Raw genomic sequence first — 20530 nt, 5'->3', positions numbered from 1 at the left:
TTTTATAAGGCAATAAGCAATATTGCAATATAAAAACAAATTCTACTCATCGACAAAAAGAACACTGGTGCCTGTTACATAATGTATCATTAAACGCCTGGAAACTTTCTCTACCATCTGTTTAATCACAAGAATCAGAAAAATCTCATTGATAATTACATGATGATATGAAAATGCAAGCTATGAAAAAATATGCGAATATGCGATGCAAAAGACCGGTTATCAGTTGCTGTCAAATGTTGCTTAAATAAACAAGGAAAGACCCTCAGTAGGGAGAACGGACTCAAAGAAGGAAAGGTGGGAGTTGCGCACGTAGGCGGTCATTTCGTAGGAAACCACCGAGTTAGAAGAAGGGCAAGTCACGGGAACCAAGCTGTCACAGCCCTCAGAGTTACAATCAACACGAGAAACCTGTCTGAGACGAGCAGGAGTGTTAGCATAAGTTGTTCCGTCGGTTGGGTTACCGTTCAAATTGTAAAGCATGAAGTTGCCAACACCATTATCGCCTGAAATAGCGAGGTTGCGCGCACGGGTATCAAGATGGAAGGACACGTAGCACTTTCCGCTAACCTTTCCAACATTGAAAGTGAAAATAGTATTGACATGCTCATCTCCGATGAGGGAGACTTCAGGGGAATAGCAAGACTCGCCTTGCTTGTTGGGAGTAGAAGACTTGTAAACGCGAATCTTGTTGGGAAGCAAACGGCCGCTAGTAGGAGTGGGAATTGAGGTGACGATAACAGACTGATCAAGAGTAGTAGAAGTTATGTCGCGAACACCGACGACAGAAGACACATCATCACTAATGGTAGCGGTAGGAGCCACAGTCGATGTGGGGTTAACGATGCTGGTGCTAGTATTGGTGCTGTTGGCAGGAGTGAAAGGCTTAAGAGCAATAGCATTCACACCGACACAACCATTGTCGGCCTTGTCGGCATAGACAATTTCGTAAGCGGTTTCATAAGGACAAGCGTAAGGAGACTTGCCATCGAATTGCAAGTAGTAACCCAAACTCGTGGGCACCTCGGCAGTGAAACCTTCAGCAGCCTTGTTCGTGTCGTTGGTAAAGACAACGGTACCCTTGTCATCGCGGGAAGCAACCTGGTTGTCAAAGTAAAGCTTCTTGTCCTTAATAAAGAAGGTAGAAGCCTCCTTAGCACCGTCATAAGGACCAAGGAAGATCTTGCCAGAATCGCCAACGAAAAAGTTGCGTTGATGCACGTTGGCATCACCAGAACGCACGGTGAGAACACCAAATTTTTCACCAGAGTTGAAATTGGGCTTGGCCACGGGGGCGGCCATAACGCCAAGAGAAAGAAGAGTAGAAATGATGAAGTTGAGGAAAAGCATTTTGTTCAAAAAGTTAAAATTGTCGGCTTCGCTGTTAAGGTTTTCTTAAGCGAATGTCTTGCGTATAAAGTTGATTAAACTCAAACGGAGGTAATGAATCAGAGATGATGATTTGAATGATGTAGTACAAGGGTTCACAGAGCGGTATTTATGCGTTTCCTGGTTTCCAGAAATAGTTCAAAGTTTGCGTTGTTTTTCCAAAAATAGCAGTCCTCGTCGCAAAGCCGCACTCAGTCTGCGTTGTTTCCGTCACCACGCTTCGCACTTTATTTTTCATTGAATGATGCTAAAAATAGGTACATTCTTAAAGCTGACATGATTGGTTTTTTCCGAGACAGGCGACTGTCATGCAATTAAGCTTAGCGATTAAGTCGCAAGCCGCAACATGGAGGCGAGGCCCTTTGCGAGCTGTCCCGCTTTTTTCTTCGGAACTGATCGGAAGAGGAAAAAGGTTAACCAATCAATGCTTATTACGACAAGCCATCGTCACCAAAGCCCCAAATTAAACGAACACGTGTCGTCGCTTGAGGGGATTTCTTTAAAACTACCGACGAAGCCGACACGCAAGTTGCGGAGGAGGAATAATAGAGCTCGGAGGAGGAGAAAATGAATTGATTTAGATTAGCTAGCATTGAATGACGGGGGTGTCAAACCATGGTCTGACGCATTATGGACATTTGGAAGCATCTGAACAGTTCATCTCCCGTGGCATTCTCACCCGTGATGACGGTATTCGCGGCCAATGCCTCATCAGTTGCTGTGACGACCTGCTGCCGTTTTTGAATTGACAACCGGAGAATCTCCTCCTCAATGGAATTGTCGGTAACGTAGACGTAAACGGAAGTAGGCTTCGTTTGTCCAATTCGATGCACCCGCGAAATAGCCTGAAGCTCTAGACTGGGATTCAGCAATGGTTCACCTAGAATGACATGTTAGTGAAACGGAATGCAGGGGCAAAGAAAGTCAAAACAAATGCAACGTGGCTGAAACATACATAGAATTACATGGGTTGCTGCAATAAGTGTCAAACCGGAGCTGTGGCGGTGTTAGTAACTTTATATGACAGAGTTCGAAAAGCTGAAAAAGGAGGAGAGAAAATTGGGAACATACGATTGAGAATGTGCGTGTAATGTAAGCACCTGTTTAGTGGGGTTTTTGACAAAATCCTGAATGCTTTTTCCCCTCTTGCGTCCATCAAATTTGACGAAGGAAATGTCATTGGCGCGAAAAGACAAATGCAGGCCATCGAGCACATCGGCCCATTGTGAAAACACGACCACCTTCGCGAAAACGTCCTGCGAGCGTATATGCTACAAGAATTTGTTAGATGATGAAACTTATCCATGAAACATTGCCCATAACGTACCAGTAAATGTCTTACAATTGTATCAATTTTCGAACTAAAGCTCTGCTTTAGTTTAATTTTTTTCATTGAGTCCATGGCATTTTTGTCGAAAGGGTAATAATAGCCAATCTTCTCATTTTGAAGGCTGCCTTCTTGTTGAGCCAGGCTAGCACTTGCTGCTTGGTTGTTAATTATGTACACATCGTATCGGCCCAAATGCTGTTTGCATATTGGACAGGATTTATGGTGGGCTAGCCATGCAGAGAGACAGCTCACACAGTACTTGTGTCCACAGACGGTGATACAGCCGCGTATGATTGTATCCCGACAAATCACACATTCTTGACTGCTTTCAGAGTCGTCCAATTGCTTGATCAAACTGTTTAGATATCGTTGTCGTGAGCCCAATTTCAGCAACTCGGTTTTCATTTGCTGTTCCTTTTCATTTGACTTGTCCAGCTCGTAAACATAGCCGTAAAAGTTCCTTTCGTGAATCGGGTCTGAATTTGGATGATGTCTGGTTTTTTCAGATAACGTCTGCTCCGTTGCACTGGTCTTTTCGTCGCGTATCATTCTCTTCAGCCGCTCTTCATGAAAGTTCAGCATTGTTTGCAAACAACACTCACTTCGTTCAATAGAAGACTGGTTCTGTAGAGCATGATATTTGTCTTTTGACAAAAACAAAGAGGGTTCTGATACTAAAAGAGTGTCGCTAATTTCCTGCAATTGCTTATAATATACAACACGCACATTGTACACCGAACGCAGTAAACCAAGTTGTTTTTCCAGACCATTAACGCTATCAGTATGTTCTTTTAAAAGTGTGTTTCTCGCGAGCTGGGCGTTGTAAAATCGTGAATCATCAGCAGAGGATGTTTCACGATCAATAAGAGCGAGGAGTGTCCCATTCACCTGAGATGTCGGTTTACAAGCATTTCTAGTGTCGAGAAGATCCCTAACATTCTGGTCATGTACTAAACCCTTGTTTCTCTTTTCTTCGTCCTCGCCAGCTTCACCCTCATATTTTGCAAGTTCTTCATTTAATCGTTGCTCGGCAGTTGCAGTAATTAAATCGGGCGAAAAACTGGTTGCACCGTTCAGTGCGAACTGCCGATCCAAGATCATACAGTGAAGTACATCAAGACCATAATCAGCCAAACTTTGTGCTAGTAGACTTTCCTCATACTCATCTCCTGAAGGAGTTGAGTCTTGGTCAAAAAGTGGAAGTTGAAGAATGTGCAATACGCGATCGCGCAACTCCTCAATTGCATCCGCCTGTACATTTAGGGTATTTGTCAATTGACGAGCATCAAGGTTAGTTTTTGGTTGGTTAAATATATCATTACATTGCCGCATAGAGAATCTTGGAAGATTTGAAAACAAACTACTTTGAGAGCGTTCAATTAGATGTGTAACCGACTGATTAACCTTTTCAGAAGCATCGCGCATAAGGTCGATACGCGTTTCCTTTGCAAGTGCATAATACTCGTCTTCCTTTTTTGTATCTTCAAGAGAATTGTAAGAACTTGCAATGAAAAACAAGAGCCGGTGTTTCAACAACTTCCATGAACGCGAGTGTTTTTCCAGAAACGAGTTAATGCATTCTGAAATTATTGGGTTTGATGCCCCAATCTCGATGAAAGAGGGACTTAAGATATTAGAGAATCCATTATGCAAGTGTGCGTCCACGAGTTTAAGAACATCTTTCCACATCTCAATTGCTTTAGTGAAATTGTAAATATGATCATAAATCCAAGCAGATCGCGTTACGCTAGAGAAGTATTGAAATTCCTTCAGATAGATGGAGGAAATAGTATTGTTAACCATGAGCTTTAACACGTCCTGTATCGTTTTCATTCCCTCATCCATAAATGCCGACTTGTTTCCGCTTCCAACCTGAGGGTGACAACATGTTTGACGTAGTCGAGTGACCCAACGTCTCAGTATGTCTAGTTTATTGTTTCCAAAAGTACTCATCCATGAGCTTAAGTCTGTTGAATCATCAATTGCTAAAAGCATCATACTTTCTTTTAATAAATCACGATAGTTTGTTTCTTCAATTGGACTAAACTGGGTTTTTACCAAGTACTGTTTTTGGCTAGGTAAATGAAGTTCATTGCCAAAAGCATTTTTCGTGTGTCTGCATGTTATCGGAAAAAACAGCTCACAGAACTGTTTCGATCTGTGTAGCGTGATTAACTGATTCCAAGTTTGTTTTTTAGCAAGATATACAGGTTTATAACGAAGAAAGTATAGAAGTCCAAACAAATCTTCTACATGATGTCGTACGGGAGTTCCACTTATTGCCCATGCATTGTGTCTGGGAATTCGATAAAGCATTTGTGCAACTTGAGCTTGTGTCATCTCTACCATTTGTGCTTCATCAAGACATATTCTCCACCAGCAAAACTGAATCAACGGCGACTTTGGAGGAACATATTTCTTTGCATTTCTGAATAAACGTTCGTTTGACTGTGCGTAGAGAAGTTCGGAATGCAGATCACTGTAGTTTGCAAGCACAACATCATAATTATGAAAATCACTTAACTTAAAGTTTTCTTTTAACTTCTTAACTCCTTTATAATGTAGAACACGTAAAGATGGAGCAAATTTTTTTAACTCGGAAAGCCATTGTTCCAAAAGAGTCGAGGGCGTAAAAATCAATGTTGAATGACAAGTTGGAACGCCAGCACAAACGACGGGATCATATACAGTAGTTTTAGCTATCTCTTCTGAACATGGATTAGAAGCAATTAATCCTATAACTTCTAGAGTTTTCCCCATTCCCATTTCGTCGGCAAGGATTCCCCCTCTTATAATGCTTTCGTCGAACAACTGAATCATTGTGTTCCTTGAAGGAGTGATATAACCATACACTCTGTTGATATAAAGAAGCATGTCTTTGCTTTCCGCATCTAAACGTATACTCTCCCACATTGGAGGCAAGCCATTACAGTCTCGATCAAGCCTTTCCCGCTTTACCATCCATGTGATAGCCCGTTTCTGAAATGGTAAGAATGTTGCATGTATTTTATCGTTCTTCGCTAAGTTATCGGCTTCCAAAGTAGCTGCTAAGTTCCGTGAACTTTCATAAAATAGAGAACATGTTACAAGATTCCTGTCATTTTCTTTTAGTGGGAACACGAAATCAAAAAGATTTGTAAGCGGTGATGAAGCACCGGAAACATAAACTGCGTTGATATCTTCAAGACTGGTGAATTGAATAAACACACCGATGGAACAATTAACGCACTGATCGCGTCGTTGTATCGTGCAGTGAAAGCAAAGGTAGTTTCTTAAAGAGCGATAACTATCCCATAGTCTGGACCATAATTCTAGTACAGGAAACTTTAATTTAATATCACTTCTCGACATGTTAACTTCGCAAATAACGGGAAGATTGGTTCGAGGTGTGATTTTCTTCTCCGTATAAGGATAAAACTGTAACAGCAATTCTCCGTCATAACGTTTTATTTTCAAAATTGCAGGAACTGTTTCAGTTACTGATTCAAAAAGTGGGTTCCATTGAAAATCAAAGAATTCGTACTGCTCAAGAAAAGCCTCGTACGTGTTTTCGTGTTCCTTACAAAGAAGCCTGCATGCACTTTTTGAGTAAAGGTCTTCTACCGTGAACGTTGCTTTAGATTTCTTCTGTCGCTTCCTTAAAATGGCCATCCTCAATCAGTGTTAAAAAAGTCGTCCAGCTGCATTGAATAGTTGAAGAACAGAATTTGTCAAAAAAAATGAAAACTTCAAATAACACACACAAGAAAGAGAAGGGCTCTTACAATTGAGTCAAAATGAATATCAATGACTTAAGTTTGATAGACGATAATCAATATGCTATCATATAAGACTCGTATGAATGGCACTATAATGCTATAGTACGAATACTTTTTATAAGAGAATGAAGGAATGAACAAGGTCACAGTGTTTCAGTTTACCTCAAAGTAGTCCTTCATGCTGTAAATTTTATACAACTGGATGTGGCTAAAACTTTGCGTTTGAGGTATTCAAAGTAAGGGACAGCAAGAGAGGAACGAACGTAAATTAAATGATGATTTTTGAAAGAATTTCAATGCTATTAAAGTGCATTAAAGCAAGGAGTTTGTAATAACTTAGTTGCTTTTTATTAATTCAAAATCTGCACTCAAGCCTGAAGATTATCTGTTTCGCCTCATGAAAAACTTCTATGGCCGAGGTTTAAAGGATAATAATAAGTTTATTAGCATATTTTATATTGAATAATATTTAATTCCATTTTTTCCTGTAACAAAAAACCAATAGACACAGAAATAATTTTTTATTACCAAAACCACAAATGTTTGTATCGCCTTGTACTGGTTAAATTAGCGCCCGAATTCTATAAAACAACATATACAGCTCAAAGACTGTGTGACTATGTACACTTGCTAAGAAATTGAACTATCTATTGTTTATAGTTTGCTGTCATTTACTTCATTTGCTGTGTTAAACAAAAATGGATCTGAAAAAGGTCTCCGTTAAATCTTTAGCGTTGGAGTTGAAAAATGAAGTTTCTGCGGAACGATTGATTCAAATACTTCAGCTTTTTGACGCGGTCTCTCCCGTTCCCTCAATCGATATTACTTGTTTTCTGCGAAATGTTCTGGAATTTGTCTTCCCGGTCTATTGGAAAACCACGAGCAATCTATACTTGCAAAAATGCCTTATTCACACAGTTTCCGGATTCCTTGGATTGAAAACTCTTTGTTTAACGATTGAACGTCTCTGTGCTGAGAAAAATGTTGCAGTGGAAAAATTGAAACTTTATATTGATGTTCTGCAAGTTGCTTTTAAGAAGTTTAATCTTTCTCAGTGCTCTACGCGGCTCAATAAGCTACAGGACAGTATGCAAAAAGACGAGCTCATGAATGAAGTTTCATTTTTTTTTGGTTCCTTTAGAATTCCCAGTGCAATTTCTCTAGCAATAACGAAAATACCGCAGGACGATCAATACAAAATGTTGTATTTGGACCCTAAGAAATATGCAATTTTACTTGCACATCATTTCTCCCAATTATTCGAACACTCAACTTCTAAAAATATTGTTCTTTGGAATAGAATGTTCGATATGCTGGTACGTTCTGCTCATGCCAGCCTATTTGTTGAACACATTCTTCCTTTATTCTATTCTTTCAATGGTAAAATTCAATTATTTGTTGGAAGCTTGAATGCTAATGCCCGTTATCATCTTATAACGCTCGTTTTAAAACTCATGTTAAACCAACAACTTGAAGATGGTATGGAATCTGATGGCAATTATCCTTTTGAAAAGCTTGGTCAACCCATTGGTTCAATTGCAACAGTAGTGCGTCTGCATTTCCCACCAAAAGATCTAATTGAGTGGTTAGAACTGAATTGGATGAACTGTACAAATCTATCACTACAGCGCTTGATTGTTTTATGTGCTTCATCGCTTCCTTTCGAAAATGATAACAACTTGAGAACTTGTCTTCTTGAAAAATTACTTCGTGAGTGGTCAACAAAGTACTTTATCAATCATGTTCCACTTTTCTCTCAAAAAACCCTAACTATTTTTCTTATCCTTCTCCTTAAGCATTCTGACGAAGTTGTTTTGCGTCGCATAGCTATGCTGTTTATGGAAATGAAAGGTGTAGAAAACCGTTTAGAATCACTCGATGATGAAGTACGAATCCAAGGAATGACAATAGCTGAGTTGCTTTCAACTCATTGTTTTGCCGCCGACGACAGACCCTTAAAATTTGATGTTCCTATCATGAACACGAAATCAGCTTTGTACTACAAAGCTCTTGCAAGTTTGAACGACAACTTTCAGAATCCTGTTTCAAAACCTATTGGTCTTGCAGTAAAAGAAACTCATTTTTCAGAAGAAAGAACAGGAAAAATGGAAAGTTCCGCAACTGATATTCCCTTCACAGAAAAGCAGCCATTAAGTACCGAAGAGTTAGAACCTTATGACTTACCTGATTCTGATACTGAAGATTCTACTGGTGAAAAAGTCAGTAAACCCGTATACATCCAGAAACTGTGCGAGTTGTTACAAGACGGCGATTCGTATGAAAAGCAAAAAGTTGCTCTTGATTCTGCGACTGAACTCATTAAAAGAAAAACACATTTTGGTACAGAAGTCGTTGACCACTGTATTCGTTTGTATAAATTATTACTAGGGTTACAAGATAGCTTCAACTTGCCAGACTTTTTTACGAAAAGGTTGAAAGCCATCAGTTACTTGATTTATGCCGCACCAGAAAAATGTGCGCCTACCGCTTGTTCTGACATCTTTGCGGCTGATTTATCGCTTCAACAGCGAACTATAATTCTCTCAAGCATTTCGTACGCAGCCGTTTTACTTTCTGAAGGCGACGACCCTGCTATATTTCCATCCAAATTGCTACCTCAACATCTGCACACTCAGTATTTCACCGAAAACTTGGATCTCTTAACGGGTGATCTTAAAAATCTTACGCTGCCAGAAGTAGAAAAAACAGAAAATCTTGTGTCTGACAACCTCAAGCTATTATCTACTCGTGTTATTTCTCACCAGTCCGAAATTGAAGCCAAAAAACGTTCACCTAAGCAGAACAAGATGTTTAGACTTCTGGAGGTAAACACATTTTTCCTGTTGACAAACGGTTTCTCCCTATCAATGCGAGCTTCCAAATCCAAGGAACCTCTATTCTTAACATCACTTCTTAGGACATTGGGTATCCTATACATAAAAGCAGCAACCTCTGGATATCCAAACCTTTCACAAATGACGGGCGAATACTTTAATGTGCTGAAGTCATGTTCTCAGCTGGGTCTTGATGACTCTTCGTTAAAAGAAGCCATATTGTATGGAGTATTGTCCATATTCGATACCACACCTGGGTACTTACTATGCAGAGACTATTCTCGAGAAGTACTTGCATTCCGTCAATATGCTGAACTGATGAATGAATCTATTTATGAAAAGGAAGATGTACATGCGGCGGCAAGACACATATTGATTAAGTTTGAACAATTTAAGGAAGATTACAAAACATTGGCAATTGAAAATGTTCTTTCAGCTTCTGAAGTGCTTTCAAAAGGTCGTTTTGGCCTTGCTGGCCTTTAAGATGTTTCAGATTTCAGAAGACTTTGGAAAAAGTTTGCTAGAATTTGATTATGTCCTCCACTTTCGTTAGTGTCTGCTCTATTTTGCTTCGTGCTTTGAGGCAAATTGTCTTCCGTCGAAGTGAAACTTATGTCCTCCATGCTTGTATCAAAGAATTCTGAGCGTTTCCTTTTTAACTCCAACAAAAATTCTTGAACTGATTTTCGCGGTTTAAGAAACTGTGCAGCTTTTGGTCTGTTTTTTGGTGCAGGGACATATTGATGAAAAAGCTGTAATAAGGGCTCTTTTTTCCCTACATTTTCTAGTTTTCGAAATGCTTCTGCCACTTCTTTTATAGAGCACCCAGCAAGTAGATCATCAACTTGCTTCTCAGAGTCAGAAAATGATGGTATGTATACTTGGTTTCTTGCACCAACTGGCACAACATTTTTCGTTTTGTTCACAATGCGCAATGTATTACAAATGGCTGAACCGAGAAGCGCCCATTCTGTTACGTGATCACTGCTACACAGGAATTGTCCTGTTTGAATTTGCAGTAAGAGAGAACGTGTAAATTGTTGCACAAAGTCCTCGTTTTGCTCATAAAAACCCGATGAGTTTGCTTCAGAAGGCACCTTTTGGTTAGCGGAGCAAAAATGACGTGCCTTACTTGTTCACAAAGGACCATGAATAACGGGAAAACCGACTTTCGTCTCCATTGAAAATTTTGAGGCAAGTTATAGCTCTCGAGGACTGGTTGTAAGCGTTTGATCTAAGATTCTGTGGACTCACCTTTTTTTCTGTAAGTTGATTCCTCTTCTGTGGATATAGACAAGGCATTTTTGACGATAAGATAAAACTCACATAACCGTTGACAGTAACCGCTCCATCCGTTGGATGCGTCATACTGGAAAATGACTAGTAAGTCTTCTAGTGAAGAAATTTTTAGACATTTATCAATTGCATATTGAATGAGGGAAGCTGAGAGTGTGCTTACGCTCCAAACATTCAGTTCCCATTCTAATAACTGTTAATGAAAACGATGCGGCAAGAAAAAAAAAACTGCGTCTAATACCTTCTTCTGTGACTGAACCTATGAACAGCTTATTGTATTTTAAAAGATGACTTCCGTTCTCATCGTTTTTTTGACACGGACAAGAGCCAGTCTCCTCGGAAACCGTACAGACCTCTTTCTTAAATGAATCTAATGAACAAAGTCTCTCGACGACGTGCAAGTCATCACCTATATTTAGCCGGTTGTTCATTCAAGGTAGTATAACTCGTACCTATCAAAATAATATTTCGCGAGTTCGTCGATTTCTTGGGCTTGTAAGAGTACTGTTTTAATAAGTCTTCTAACATTTGAGACATTGTTTTTGGCGAAATGAAGGCAACAACGTTGCAATTGGTAAAAGTTCAGTGACGCGACGCGTCGCGTAGCTTTTTAACTTTAGCCTTTTTGCTCACCTGGTGGAGCGAATGTGAACACTAAGTAAGACCTGCTCAAGGAATATGCGACGAGCTTAACTAGAACACGTATGGCATGGACAAGGTAGTTTTCTCATTTTGTCCATCTTACAAGATACCCGATGTACTGAGGGTGCGAATTGGCGTTGTGGAAGGAGTACAAGCTGATTTTCCGTTAATTTGTACATTACAGCTTTTTTCTAGCGACACAGCTCTTTCTTTGCATTACAGACGATTTGTCATTCGCACAGACGGACCTCTCGGTTTTTTGGAAATTAATGATTCAGACGAATGGCTGAAATTTCCTGTTCGTTTACGAGATTTGCCATTAAACAGTAAACTTGTGATTGCCATCTGGGAAACAAATAAGGAAGGTTACGATCCTTTAAAGTGTATTGGAAAAGCGTCTTTGCCTGTCTTCTCGTCGGAAGGAATCCTTAAACAAGGACTTCAGAAAGTACATCTTTACTTACAGTCTCCAAGTGAAACAGCAATTAAGAATGAAGTCAGTCCGAATTTGAGACGGTTAGAACAGTTGGACCACTTTCTCATACAGTACAAGAGTGGTGAAATACATCGCATTTCATGGTTGGACAAAGCTGTTTTGGAGAAGCTTAAACTGGAACGCTCGAATGCTTTAAAATCGTTAGACCATCCAGTCATCTATATGGAACTTCCGCAAATTGGCGTTCCCATCATTTATCAAGAACGGATTTATGATGAAGGAATACCACAGGTGTCCTTCGACCTTGGAATGTGTTTTGAGAATCCTGCGGAACTGAAGCACAGGAAACTTGTGCGTTCTCAACGCAATGGTCCTCTCGACAGAGACCTGAAACCAAACTCAAAAATTCGTGATGAGCTTAACATGATTATGTCGTACCCACCAAGTCAAGTTTTAACGATTGAGGAGAAAGATCTAATATGGAAGTTTCGGTATTACTTAACGCGTGATAAGCGTGCACTCACGAAGTTTCTTAAGTGTGTACAATGGTCGGACGAAAGTGAAGTGCATCAAGCCATTTCGTTACTATCTAGTTGGACGGAAATAAGCATTGACGATGCGTTGGAATTACTTGGTCCTTCTTTCAAGCATCCGAAAGTTCGCGCATATGCTGTCTCAAGATTAAGAACTGCCACAAACGAGGAGCTGTTGCTGTATTTGCTGCAGCTAGTGCAGGCTTTGCGTTATGAAAACACGGAGAAGCAGTCCGAAAATGATCCTGATAACTCACTCTCGTCTTTCCTTGTCTCACGGGCAGCAAATTCGAAAAACATATGTAATTATCTCTACTGGTACTTACTCGTTGAAATTGAAGACTCTCCAAAAAACTTAATATTCTCGGAAGTAATGTTTGCCTTCCAATCTAATCTCTCAAAGACACCTGCAGGATTGCAAACGCGTGATGTTCTTGCAAAACAGGCTTCTCTCATTGAAAATCTCTTGAAAATTAGTAAGGCTATTCAGGCATACCGCGGAACGCGGAAAAAAAAAATAGAATATTTGAAAGAGCTGCTGCGCAATGACACATACAGTTTGTCTCGATTTGAGGCATTACCACTTCCACTCGACCCGAGTATTGAGGTTTGTGGAATCCATCCCGATGGCTGTTCCGTTTTCAAATCAACCATGCAGCCACTTCGTATCCTGTTTCAGTGTACCGATGGTTCTACGTACCCAATTATTTTTAAAAATGGAGACGATTTGAGACAGGATCAATTAGTCATCCAAATCTTAATTTTGATGGATAACCTTCTAAAAAAAGAAAAACTGGACTTGAAGCTGAAGCCATACAGAATTTTAGCCACGGGCCCCACTCATGGAGCAGTCCAATTTGTACCATCAAGGACTCTTGCCAGCGTTTTGCTCGAGTACCATGGCAGCGTTTTATCCTTTCTTCGCGAGAAAAATCCATCTGATCGGTCAGAGGCACTTTACGGTATTCATCCGACTGCTATGGATAATTACGTTCGCAGCTGCGCGGGATACTGTGTCATTACATACTTACTAGGCGTTGGTGATCGTCATTTCGACAACTTACTCTTAACAGATGACGGCCACTTCTTCCATGCAGATTTCGGCTATATATTGGGACGTGATCCCAAACTGTTTTCACCAGCAATGAAACTCTCGAAGGAAATGGTCGAAGGCATGGGTGGGTACAACTCTCCTTTTTATCAGAAATTTAAGAGTTATTGTTATACAACGTTTACTGCGTTGCGAAAGTCCGCCAATTTGATATTAAACTTGTTTTCCTTAATGGTTGATGCCAACATTCCGGATATCAAAATTGATCGAGACAAGGTCGTGTTCAAAGTGAAAGAACGATTTTGTCTGGAAATTTCTGAGTCAGAAGCCATCAAGTACTTTGAGCAACTGATCAATGATTCCGTGAGTGCTTTGTTTCCCCAGATTATCGACCGTATGCACAATCTTGCTCAATACATGCGGTCATGATCCACTTTGTTTGCTTTCGTTTTTTCTCGTTTCCCTCAACTTCACGAACGTTTCGTTGTGCCTGAACCCTCCCCTAATAGACGAGCACTCGGGAAGCCATCCTCATAAGCTCTTTTGTTTTTACTTGTGTACTGTAGTATGAATAGTTTACGATTGTGTCAATGTATGACAAAGCATAATGAATTTTATATGTTTGTTAACTAACTAAGTATTGGATCTGTTGCCAAACGTCTTTTGGCGGTTATTAACTTGGACTAATTGATTGCAATTTGTAGATCAAAACGGTTTCAACAAGGTTATTAGTAAAATCATTAACTCACAGTTAAAACACGAAGGCTATTCTTACAACTACAACGTAAAGCTGACGATAATTGTTAATTTCGTTACGGTGCCCTAACGTGTCTTCCATCTTAGTTGGAGACACCTACTCGAGAATAAATCGTGCAGTATTGTCAAACGCACTTAATTGTAAATGAAGTAGCTCTTGTATTCCGATGCAGAACGTCTTAAGATATACTACAAACCAGGATAGGAGTTTCCTGACTGCAGCGCTTGAAGACGGCTTTTGTGTTTACCAGCTATCACCGTTGAGTCTACAAGCGCGACGAAGTAAGACAAGACACTTAAAGAAGTTAGAATTATCAATACTTACGAAATCGCATATAGGATTTGACGATGGCGGCGTGAGAATCGCTCAAATGATTTATCGGAGCAACATTATACTTTTAGTAGGAGGCGGAAAGAATCCGAAATTCGCTTCAAATAAGGTAATGAACAAGAATGACTATTTAATGGGTGATTGCTTCAAAATCTAACGTCGCAAAGGTCATTTTTTGGGATGAAAAAAAACAGGCACCCGTTGGTGAAATTGAGTTTAAATCAGAAGTGCTGAACATTCAATGTGATAAACAATTGTACGAGTTATAAGAATTGGTACTTGGTCGAATAATCTAACAAAAGACAGTCTTCTTGTCATGTTGAAGAATAAGGCGGTACTGTACTCCATAACGAATGGTCCAGTATTGTTAAAAGAAATACAGACTAGCAGTGAACGGGGTTCGTTGGATTCTTTAATGATATACGGAACTAACTTTTAATAGGCACATGCTCGATGGTGTCACTCGGTCAAAATGCCATAATGTGTATTCCTGCTCGGAATGTTGGTCATATTCAGCTCATGTTTTTTAAAGCAAAGCAGTTTAAATCCAGCATAATACTTGCACATGAGGCCGCCATCTCTAGTTTATCATTTTCTCGAACTGGAAAGTTACTTGCATCATGTTCTGAACACGGAACTCTCATCCGTGTATGGAATACAGAGACTGGAGAGAAGATTACTGAACTGCGACGTGGTTTTCAAAAAGCAAAAATTAAATTGCTTCGCTTTTCACCTGATGAGACTTTGTTTGCTGCTTCAAGCGAACGTTCTACACTGCATGTTTACAGTTTACAAGGAAATCCAATAAAGCTTCTTAAATCATCGCTGAAAGTTGATGATGAAGATCGTTTAACAGGATCTGGGTCAACCGATTCTTTTGAAAATCAAATGATAGACTCAGAAGATGCTGTGCAACAAACACACTGGAAACGGCGCATCGGTGAAATGATAGATGCCGGAAAACGTCCACACTGGACCATTAAACTTGCGTCCAGTGATCCATCTGCAATGGAATGGCTATCAGACACAAGTCTGTTCGTTGCATATCTCAATGGGGACTATCAAACGTTTACTTTGACTGTCGAGGAACATGTACATAAGGGCAAATCAAGTTTTCAGCCAACTCTCTCAGTCCATTATCGGGCTGTTAATAATAAGTTTGGAAACATTCTTTCTGATGATGAGTGATTTTTGATACGTTTCATGAGTTTTCTTTTCGCCGTTTCTCTTCAAGCGGTTTTTGCACATTGTCAAAACTGCCTCAAACTCAAAACCCTTCCATTCTTTTCGTTCATATTAATTGGTTCATGAATCTATCACGTTCGTAAATTCCGCAACACGCCGCTTTCCGTTCAACTTTCTCTTTCTAGTAGTATCTAATATAAGCAATCTTTCTGAGTAGTACACGATATACAACACATCACTGAGAAGCTCGCACCGAATAGCATTTCATAAATCGCTCGTTTTTAGTTAGTTCCTTCTATTATTGTTTCCTTCCTGTAATAACCTTCCTTTAGCATCTCCTTCTCTGACCTTCTCTTCTGCTCACCTTCAGTTTCTTTCGACAGTGAAGAAACCGTTAATTTGAATTCTTTCACATGTCCAATGCTCCAAAAAGTGTTATACGTCTTATAAAGATGATTATGCGCGCGTTTTATGAAACGCGGCATATCATCTTTGTCGATGCTGTTCTGAAGCATTCGTGGTATGTATATCGTGTGTTGACAATATATCTAACCTGAAACAGTCTTACGGATGAACAAATGGCTATGTTGATGGGAATTCCCGTAAAAGAATGCAGAAATATTGCTGGAAAATTGAGAGAAGATAGACTTCTAGCCATGTATGCAATTATACAACATTATATAAAGTCTCTAACTCCTAAAATAGCCATAATAGAACAGAAACAAAAGAAGGACAACAACGACAAGTTCACATGCCATATTACTATATAAACTTTTGTACGACCATTGACAGTATCAAATGGCGGATGCACCAATTGGTGAAAACGATCGAAGATCGAATGAGAAATGTACGAATTGAACAACTGGAGTTTTTATGGATACCTTACGGAGGTCTTACTGCAAATTCTTTATCCTTGGTTTAATGTAGTACTAACAGTCCAGGATTTTGACTCAAAAGGTTACATCTGTCCCCTATGTAAGCGTCGTTACTCAAGTTTGGATGTACTCTCTTTGGTTACAATGGCCGGAACATTTGCTTGTGACGATTGTGGTACAGAACTGAAAGATGACGAGGAGAGTGTGGAAATGCTTTCCAGTCAAGAACGTTTGGGCCGTTTAATGGGTCAGGTGAACAAGATCATTGATCAATTAAAGCAAGTGGATGAAACTGTTGTTCCCGAAAATTCATATACTACGGCAATGGAGCATGCCGTACCCATTACGACGGAGAGTTCCCAAAATGCAGAGCAACAGAACATGCAGAAATTGGAAAGCAAAACTGTTCAACCCCAAACTTCACTTACTATCGATATCTCAGCAGAGGTACAGAAAACAGACGAAGAACGGGAAAAACAAAGACAACGTCAAGCTGCACTCGCTGCTCAAAATGCCCTTCCAGAATGGCATGCTATGTCAACAATTTCTGGCGACATTACTCGTGTTGGTGCCAAGCATGCATCTATTATGCCACAAGTCTCGGATGACTTGATTGACAAAAAAGAAGATGAGATTGACATCAGTGCTGAAAAAGACGCGTTGGACGCTTACTATGCTTCTTTGCGTGCAAAGAAGACGGCCACGGCCCCATCGTCTACTGTTCAATCTACTCCGACCACTGTTGCATTCGATAACTCGGATGATGAGACTGAATTTGTGAGTATACCTACTACAACTACGTCTCATAACGATTCTTCTTCTACTTCTGTAAAACGTGAAGCCAGTGTGTTAGTTGCTAATGACAACAAAAGGATTAAAACCGAAGAAGTTGAGGAACCGGCTAAAGCTGTTCACATTGCTGATGCAGTTTTGGCTGCCGACGACGATGATGATGACGACGATGACGCGGAATTTGAAGATGTATAGGGCAGCCCGTTCAAATCTGATCGTCAAAATCAAAATTAAATATCCAAAAAAGAAAATAACTCCAATCTGTCACTTATAATACTAGATTTAATAGCCGAAAAGAAATATTAAAAGGGTAAATAGGTCATGTCCATGCATGGAGATAAGCCATGCTCATTTCATTACGTTATAAGGATGATGTCTAAATGGTGCTCAATTCTGATAATTGTTTTTTGAATAGGCCGCAACAAGAGCGTTAATTCGACTCACAATAGTAGCAGCCTCAATTTGAGACATGGCTTCAAAATCGTATCTGCTCAAGACGTTAGAAATGAGGTAATAAAAATAATCACTTCTGAATGCAATACCTTTTTGTTTCTCGACTTTTCGAAACAATCATCTTGAAATTGAATGGTGACTTTCGAGATTGTTTACACTTAGTGATTGAACTGGCATGTACACTAGACGTTTTGGACGTTTCAAAAATTGTTTTCGATTCCGAAGGCATGATGTGAACATACTCGCCGTCAATAGCAAGTAGTCGTTCATGCCTACTCATAAATGACATTGGTTGCTTTCTCCAGACAATGAATTTCTGATAGGCGTTACTTGAAACAATATCTGTGGCATTGAAACTCGGAGGTAGTAAGTCATGAGTTGTAGATCCGTATAACGAAGCTGTAGACAACTTGTTAGTATAAAACTTGTGTAAATGGAATGAACCATAAGAAACTTACTACCAGGAGAGGGTGCATGATTTGCTTGACCCAGTGCACGACGGTCCCGGTACTTCTGTTTTACCAAATCCAGATCTGGAAACCCATCCAACAGCTGAAAGGTCTTATCAGTAGGCACATAAAGCTCCGTTCCTGAAATACGCAAAACATACTTAGATCGTTCAAGCTGATGTATGCGACATACTTGGATAAGTACTGAGGATAACCGTGTATCTTTTGTGACTTCAATTGCCGTAGAACGAGCGGTTTCGTTATAGGGAAACAACCGAACGTGTACAACGTGAAAGACTCCGTAGTCTTTATCAGACAGACTCTCAGATGAAACGTTAGAGGAGTCTGATGGCCTAGTTTGCTGGATATTTTCTACAACCGATGGTTCCTTCTGTTCTGAAGTTGGTGGGAAAGGATTCGCCTGTTGGTTTTCTTTGACTAATTATGTTAGGAAATGGAGCAAAACACAGCAAAGCACATACTCTGATTTTCTGAGGCTTGCGCAAGAGCAAATGCATCAAAGGAAAACTTTGCCAAAGGGCGATGTCGGTCCAAAGCTATGACATTTAATTAGAAAACATAGCGAAAATAAAACGTGATAACATACATGGGAAGTCCTCGTCAATTTCGCCATCATCTTCAACAATTCGAAGGTTCCAGTAATTTGGATTCTGTTGTTCTTTCGGCAGCTCTGGTTTCTGACCATTCTCGATATACTCATAAAGAATATAACCAATGGCTTCTTCCACAGTAACAGACGGCTTCAACATTATTTTTAAAGGTTTTTCCGGTTCTTCACTGAAAGGACAGTAAATGTCAACTTTCAACGGATTATCGAGTGTTTTTCCGGAAAGCATGGCAAAGGAATCAACGAGAGGATTGCTTGTCTTTCGTAAGGAGTTACGTTGAAATATGGTCGTGAGCGCAGAGACAGGTGCATCAGTCGTTGGTTCCTTTCGTTCCTGCTTGGTTAGGACAGAAAGCTCGGATTCTGTTGGTACAGATACGGCTTCTATATGGTGACGCGAAGGAACTGCACTATGGTCAGAAGCATCAGAAATAGATCGAAGAGTGCCAATTTCAGTAGAAATGCTACTCGAAGGAAACTTTAAGGCAGTCAGTCGGTCTTCCTTTTTGAAAGGAAGAGGATGTGTATCATCACGATGTTTTAAAAGCGTATCTTCTTTAATTTCAGTCTGTTTTGTAGGGTCTTGAAATTGCATCGGAACCTTGCTGAAAGAGAAGACGCACTCATTATCGTCCCCCTTGAGGGGACGTTCGTCCGACGGAAACCTCTTGTGTGTTTGATTTGCAGAGGTATCACCTTGTTCATGCTTTCTTGGTGACGTTTCATGAAAATTGCGCCTAACGTATTCATCAAAATGACTTGAACTTTGGTCGATGACGATAACGGGACTTGGACAACGCCTCAGACATGACTGTTGCTTGTGGTTCAGCAATTTCTCAAACTGAGAGTAATCAGGAGGTACAATGTCTCCCTTCGTAATAATCCGTTCATCCGTTCCATCAGGAACATTACGAAGGTATTGACAACGAATGAAGCCCAGAATAAAACTACTGTTATTAGTACTTGTCTTACTCATAAACAGCAATTGCGGCATGTTGCGTACTCCTCAGCTTTAAAGAATTGCATCTGCACAATAAGACATGGAATGAGACAGTGTTGGTAAGGGAAAAGGTTAAAGCATTAAGTCGCCAAATATGTCAGCCCAGACAAGGGAGGACCTCTTCGTATTGCATGACAATTATAGAGTTGATGGCATATTGTTTTTGGTGTAGCGTTTTTGGTGGTGAGATTGTATTTTTACCCACGCTTAATAAAGCTAAAACAAAAGTATGCTAAGTCGAGACATAATAATTATCTTAATAAGAAGTTTTCAGGTCAATTGGATTGACCTTGTTGAGTCTATAAGTTTGCCATAAAAACAACATTTCGTTGTTTTTTTTTTTTTTTTTTTTTTTTTTTTTTTTTTTTTTTTTTAGTTTATATTTGTTTGTTTCTCGTGTTTTTTGATAAGCTTAAAACAGTAGACTGTGCATTGATTTGATAAAAAGATTGGTAATATACTATACTGTCTTTTTTTTTTTGTTTTATAAAATAAGTATTTAAAGTTATTAGAAATCGAGACACTGGAATTTTGCTAGAAAATTAAGAAAAAAATCAATAACTGTACAATTTTTGAGTCTGTAAGCTCCTCTCTGTTCATTAATATAAGGGAAAAACGCAATCATATTGCTACAAGTGAACAAATTTATGTCTGATTTAATGAACACTTAATGTTTATGATAAGACAATAAATAAGTGACAATCACAGTTCACGGTCTGTCTGAATTTCCGAGAGTTTACTTATTTAATTCCTAATTAGAACCCACATTTTCTTTTTTTATGGTTTATCAAA

At 39.6% G+C, this 20530-nt stretch overlaps 8 protein-coding genes across 8 annotated transcripts; 4 read left to right on the top strand and 4 right to left on the bottom strand.

Annotated features, from left to right (window-relative positions):
• Window positions 1–85: 85 nt before the first annotated feature.
• On the bottom strand, window positions 86–1483 carry SJAG_00110 (But2 family protein). Its single transcript, XM_002171372.2, has one exon. The coding sequence runs from the start codon at window positions 1348–1350 to the stop codon at window positions 244–246; it is 1107 nt and encodes a 368-aa protein (XP_002171408.1). The 5' UTR covers window positions 1351–1483; the 3' UTR covers window positions 86–243.
• Window positions 1484–1881: 398 nt separating this feature from the next.
• SJAG_00111 (ATP-dependent DNA helicase) lies at window positions 1882–6730 on the bottom strand. Its single transcript, XM_002171373.2, has 4 exons — window positions 2717–6730; window positions 2461–2660; window positions 2345–2385; window positions 1882–2269 (listed from the first exon to the last, which is right to left on the bottom strand). The coding sequence occupies exons 1-4, from the start codon at window positions 6368–6370 to the stop codon at window positions 1998–2000; spliced, it is 4167 nt and encodes a 1388-aa protein (XP_002171409.2). The 5' UTR covers window positions 6371–6730; the 3' UTR covers window positions 1882–1997.
• A 445-nt stretch (window positions 6731–7175) lies between these two features.
• Window positions 7176–9794, top strand: SJAG_00112 (Tel2/Rad-5/Clk-2 family protein Tel2; the record flags this gene model as incomplete). The annotated part of the gene is made up of 1 exon (XM_002171374.2): window positions 7176–9794. The coding sequence occupies one exon, from the start codon at window positions 7176–7178 to the stop codon at window positions 9792–9794; it is 2619 nt and encodes an 872-aa protein (XP_002171410.2).
• SJAG_00113 (hypothetical protein) lies at window positions 9791–11144 on the bottom strand (the record flags this gene model as incomplete). Its single annotated transcript, XM_002171375.2, has 5 exons — window positions 9791–10408; window positions 10444–10526; window positions 10566–10793; window positions 10849–11016; window positions 11060–11144. The coding sequence occupies 5 exons, from the start codon at window positions 11142–11144 to the stop codon at window positions 9791–9793; spliced, it is 1182 nt and encodes a 393-aa protein (XP_002171411.2).
• A 116-nt stretch (window positions 11145–11260) lies between these two features.
• On the top strand, window positions 11261–13906 carry SJAG_00114 (phosphatidylinositol 3-kinase Pik3). The gene has a single exon (XM_002171376.2). It carries the CDS (start codon window positions 11317–11319, stop codon window positions 13696–13698), a length of 2382 nt encoding a protein of 793 aa, XP_002171412.1. The 5' UTR covers window positions 11261–11316; the 3' UTR covers window positions 13699–13906.
• Window positions 13907–13924: 18 nt separating this feature from the next.
• Window positions 13925–15837, top strand: SJAG_00115 (WD repeat protein). Its single transcript, XM_002171377.2, has 5 exons — window positions 13925–14307; window positions 14365–14465; window positions 14524–14612; window positions 14663–14754; window positions 14799–15837. Exons 1-5 carry the CDS (start codon window positions 14193–14195, stop codon window positions 15542–15544), a joined length of 1143 nt encoding a protein of 380 aa, XP_002171413.1. The 5' UTR covers window positions 13925–14192; the 3' UTR covers window positions 15545–15837.
• Window positions 15780–18052, top strand: SJAG_00116 (transcription factor TFIIE alpha subunit). The gene is made up of 5 exons (XM_002171378.2): window positions 15780–15825; window positions 15874–16061; window positions 16104–16199; window positions 16247–16388; window positions 16483–18052. Exons 2-5 carry the CDS (start codon window positions 15955–15957, stop codon window positions 17401–17403), a joined length of 1266 nt encoding a protein of 421 aa, XP_002171414.1. The 5' UTR covers window positions 15780–15825; window positions 15874–15954; the 3' UTR covers window positions 17404–18052.
• On the bottom strand, window positions 16308–19961 carry SJAG_00117 (stress activated MAP kinase interacting protein Sin1). Its single transcript, XM_002171379.2, has 6 exons — window positions 19742–19961; window positions 18718–19685; window positions 18593–18667; window positions 18120–18548; window positions 17751–18060; window positions 16308–17695 (listed from the first exon to the last, which is right to left on the bottom strand). The coding sequence occupies exons 1-6, from the start codon at window positions 19762–19764 to the stop codon at window positions 17596–17598; spliced, it is 1905 nt and encodes a 634-aa protein (XP_002171415.2). The 5' UTR covers window positions 19765–19961; the 3' UTR covers window positions 16308–17595.
• Between the last annotated feature and the right edge of the window lie 569 nt (window positions 19962–20530).

The sequence above is a fragment of the Schizosaccharomyces japonicus genome, assembly GCF_000149845.2.
Source record: "Schizosaccharomyces japonicus yFS275 unplaced genomic scaffold supercont5.1, whole genome shotgun sequence".
In the NCBI taxonomy this organism is placed as follows: Eukaryota; Fungi; Ascomycota; class Schizosaccharomycetes; order Schizosaccharomycetales; family Schizosaccharomycetaceae; genus Schizosaccharomyces; species Schizosaccharomyces japonicus.
The sequence above is the reverse complement of the archived record's forward strand: the minus strand, read 5'-3'. Positions and strand labels throughout refer to the sequence as shown.

Bases quoted from the DNA above. Each gene is read 5' to 3' on its own strand.
- SJAG_00110 (XM_002171372.2), bottom strand. From the start codon at position 1,350: ATGCTTTTCCTCAACTTCATCATTTCTACTCTTCTTTCTCTTGGCGTT.
- SJAG_00111 (XM_002171373.2), bottom strand. From the start codon at position 6,370: ATGGCCATTTTAAGGAAGCGACAGAAGAAATCTAAAGCAACGTTCACG. The intron at 2,661-2,716 runs GTACGTTATGGG...AAATTCTTGTAG, and splicing joins CAATTGTAAGACATTTACTG to CATATACGCTCGCAGGACGT. The intron at 2,386-2,460 runs GTATGTTCCCAA...ACACCGCCACAG, and splicing joins TTACACGCACATTCTCAATC to CTCCGGTTTGACACTTATTG.
- SJAG_00114 (XM_002171376.2), top strand. From the start codon at position 11,317: ATGGACAAGGTAGTTTTCTCATTTTGTCCATCTTACAAGATACCCGAT.
- SJAG_00115 (XM_002171377.2), top strand. From the start codon at position 14,193: ATGCAGAACGTCTTAAGATATACTACAAACCAGGATAGGAGTTTCCTG. The intron at 14,613-14,662 runs GTACGAGTTATA...AACAAAAGACAG, and splicing joins ATTCAATGTGATAAACAATT to TCTTCTTGTCATGTTGAAGA. The intron at 14,755-14,798 runs GTTCGTTGGATT...AACTTTTAATAG, and splicing joins ACAGACTAGCAGTGAACGGG to GCACATGCTCGATGGTGTCA.
- SJAG_00116 (XM_002171378.2), top strand. From the start codon at position 15,955: ATGTCCAATGCTCCAAAAAGTGTTATACGTCTTATAAAGATGATTATG. The intron at 16,200-16,246 runs GTATGCAATTAT...CTCCTAAAATAG, and splicing joins GAAGATAGACTTCTAGCCAT to CCATAATAGAACAGAAACAA. The intron at 16,389-16,482 runs GTACGAATTGAA...CTAACAGTCCAG, and splicing joins TCGAAGATCGAATGAGAAAT to GATTTTGACTCAAAAGGTTA.
- SJAG_00117 (XM_002171379.2), bottom strand. From the start codon at position 19,764: ATGCAATTCTTTAAAGCTGAGGA. The intron at 18,061-18,119 runs GTAAGTTTCTTA...AGTTGTCTACAG, and splicing joins TCATGCACCCTCTCCTGGTA to CTTCGTTATACGGATCTACA. The intron at 17,696-17,750 runs GTATTGCATTCA...CGTCTTGAGCAG, and splicing joins AAAAGTCGAGAAACAAAAAG to ATACGATTTTGAAGCCATGT.